Source organism: Amphimedon queenslandica, unplaced genomic scaffold (assembly GCF_000090795.2).
Source record: "Amphimedon queenslandica unplaced genomic scaffold, v1.1 AMPQUscaffold_12914, whole genome shotgun sequence".
NCBI lineage: Eukaryota > Metazoa > Porifera > Demospongiae > Haplosclerida > Niphatidae > Amphimedon > Amphimedon queenslandica.
In genome coordinates, this window is record NW_003546850.1 from 14,421 (window position 1) to 17,615 (window position 3,195).

Consider the following 3,195-nt stretch of genomic DNA (forward strand, 5'->3'; position numbering starts at 1 on the left):
TGCTATAATGGAGGCTTGTGAGCTTGGGAACATTAACATAGTGCATAGTCTAGTATCTGCTGGGGCTAATGTTGACCTTCAAAATAATGATGGATGGACTGCTTTGATGAAAGCAAGTCAAAATAATCATAGCACAGTCATTCATGTGATACTTGATGAAGCAGATTCTAATCCCCATCTACAAAATCGAAAAGGCTCTAATGCTTTAATGGTTGCTGCATTTGCTGGATGTTTGGAAGCCGTAGAACTTTTTATTACCAAAGGAGTCAATTACACACACCAAAGGGAAGATGGAGTGACAGCATTCATGTTAGCTTGTCAGAAAGGTCATATTGAAATTGCTGAACTATTGCTGACCCATGAAGTTGATCCTAATGTTACAAACAAAGAAGGTACAAATGCATTTATACTTGCTTGCAACAGTGGTCATACCCCAATTGTTAAATTATTGTTAAGCAGAAAAGTCGATCCTAATGTTTCAAACTTTAATGGTTGGAATGCCTTGATGTGTGCTTCCGCTAATGGTCATGCACAAATAGTTGAGTTACTACTAACAGAAACAGCTGTAGTAGTTGACATTAATGCATTTATGCTGGCTTGTGAAAATGGGCATTATGAGGTTGTAGAGCTATTGCTGATAAATAAAAGACAACACATTGAACTTAATGCTAAAAACAAAAATGGCATGACTGCATTCATGCTTGCCTGCAAAAATGGTCATAAGAAGGTAGTAGAAATACTACTGCAAGAGAAAGTAGATTTAAAACTTTTGAATAACAATGGCCTGAATGGCTTTATGCTAGCCTGTGGTGGTGGACACATTGAAATAGTTGAAATGTTGCTGAAAGCAAAAATCGATCCTAATTTTCAAAATGATCGAGGTAGCAATGCCTTAATTCTTGCCTGTGAAAGTGGTTGCAGTGACGTTGTTAAAAAATTGCTGAAAGTTATCAAAAGTCCAAATGTTCAAAATAACAATGGTGTAAATGGCTTCATGTTGGCCTGTGCAAATGGGCATACTCAAGTAGTCACTTTGTTGCTAAAAGAACAAATAAATCATAATCATCAAAACACCACTGGCCTTACAGCTTTAATGCTTGCTTGTGTAAATGGACATGTACAAATAGTTGAATTGCTTAAAAAAATAGTGGACATAAATGTTCAAAACAGCTATGGCATCAGCTCTTTAATGCTTGCTTGTGCATATGGGCATGCGAAAATAGTGGAACTACTACTACAGGAACAATTAATTGATATTCATGCCCAGAATTGTGAAGGGTGGAATGCCTTAATGCTTGCAAGTTACAAAGATAAAATAGATATTGTTAAACTTTTGCTGGAAGCAGGACTTGATCCAAATATTCAAAGTAAACGAGGATATACAGCTTTAATGCTTGCTAGTTCTGCAGGACATTATGATGTGGTTCAGTTACTACTTGAGGAAAAAGCTGACCCAACAATTCAAGCTACTGATGGTAATACAGCAATAAAAGTCGCCAAAGATGCTGAAATAACTCACTTGTGTCAAAAATACTGTTTGGATGATGACACAGATGAATCTGTGATGCAACCAAATCAAGATTTGGAAATAGCCAGCTCTGTAAAGTCTTTTTTAAGTTTTGTTGCAAGAACAAAATGTGGTAGTATTGTTTCATCTTTTTCTAGGAACTCAGCCAGTAGTGGCAGCTTTAGTATCTAGAATGATCTATATTTTATTATTTTACTGTTAGTTATTTTTGTTAGTATTTTGCTTTGATGTTTTGACACAATTGTTATTGCTTATTCTAATTTAATAAAGTTATATTTTATTTATTAAACTCAAATTCAAAATTAAAAGCCTTACACTTTCCACAATACAAATGAAGGCTGCACACAAGCCTCTGTGAGAGTCTGTGTGCTCTGCACCATGCAGTTTTGCAATTTGCACACTTGGTTTTAGGGCTGTCCCGATTATTCCGGAATAATTTTGGGAATAATAGGTAGCACTTCAATTTCAGAATAATGCTGGCCTAATAGGTGGATCAGTAGCCAAACTCTAATTAAAGAGCAGCAAATGCACAATTTTTGAATTTTTTAATGCCTGAGCTAGTTGTAACTCAATTTTTGAACAAAGTTCAGGCTCTGAAATTGATATAGAGACTCATATTTTGCAGTCTCTGCTGATAGTGATACTTTAAATAGCTTCTCAGACTGACTAATTTTCATTTTTATTGTAGTTAGCTCATGATTATAAAGAATGAAGTGAGAATAATGGGGCAGAATAAAAAGAATAATAGGCAAATTTTTGAGCATTTCTGAATAGAATTATAGGTTTAAAAAAAATAGCATAATCGGGACACTCCTACTTGATGTTGTGCAACCCTAGTCTCGCTAGCCATAATCATAGATATTAGACCCATAATGCCATAATGAGATATTATGCCATAATGAGCCAATTTGAACTGCCACGTGATTACACGTGACAACAATATACGGCCTAGGCTACTGGATACTCCTCTCATCAATGGCGTCTCTGGTGAGGTCTTTGGACCCCTACGCTCACTCATTTTTACTTTTATTCCTTGCTTTGAGCCCTTTTGTGTTCCTAGGTTAGTTATACTGAGCTAATCATAAATTTGTGTATTTTCACGCAAAGTACTTCTGTGATCAGTTTTAGATTTGTTTTTGACTTTCTCCACTGCACACTGAATTACAATTGTTAATTAAGGGCATGCTTATATTACTGAACTGAGCTTTATCCTATATTCCAATGTCCTAGTCAGTATTGAGCACCTCTATTTTTAGGTGTTGAGGGCCAGACAAGGTGTTATATAAGGAATAGATGTGTGAATGGTGATATTGCTCCATCACCAATTGAATGCTGTGCGAAGAAGATACCAGATATTCAGAGAGACTGTGGGGACAGAAACAGTGAGAATTGCAACGTGTATTTCACTGTAGGAGGTGGAAACTGCACTCCATGTTTTTGTAAGCAAATAAAGCAATGACATATTTTATTTGCATAGCTCTTAATTTATTAATTTTATTAATTTTTATTTTATTATCACTGGCATTAAACTATGATACATATAACTTTGATGAAAATCATGAATAATATTAGTGGTTTTGCTCAAATAACAGGGACTATTAAATCATTTCCTGGTAGCACAATGCCTATTGTGCTCTTAAATTCCATTATAGATATTTGATCTTTTC

The 3,195-nt window shown here is 35.2% G+C and overlaps 1 protein-coding gene across 1 annotated transcript in view; it reads left to right on the top strand.

The window, feature by feature from the left end:
• Positions 1-7: 7 nt before the first annotated feature.
• Positions 8-3,195, top strand: part of LOC105314443 (ankyrin-3-like) — a 4,869-nt gene continuing 1,681 nt past the window's right edge. The window contains exon 1 of the mRNA XM_020002431.1: positions 8-1,698. Within this exon, the coding sequence (XP_019857990.1) occupies positions 8-1,698 (1,691 nt within the window). The remainder of the gene's footprint in view (positions 1,699-3,195) is intronic.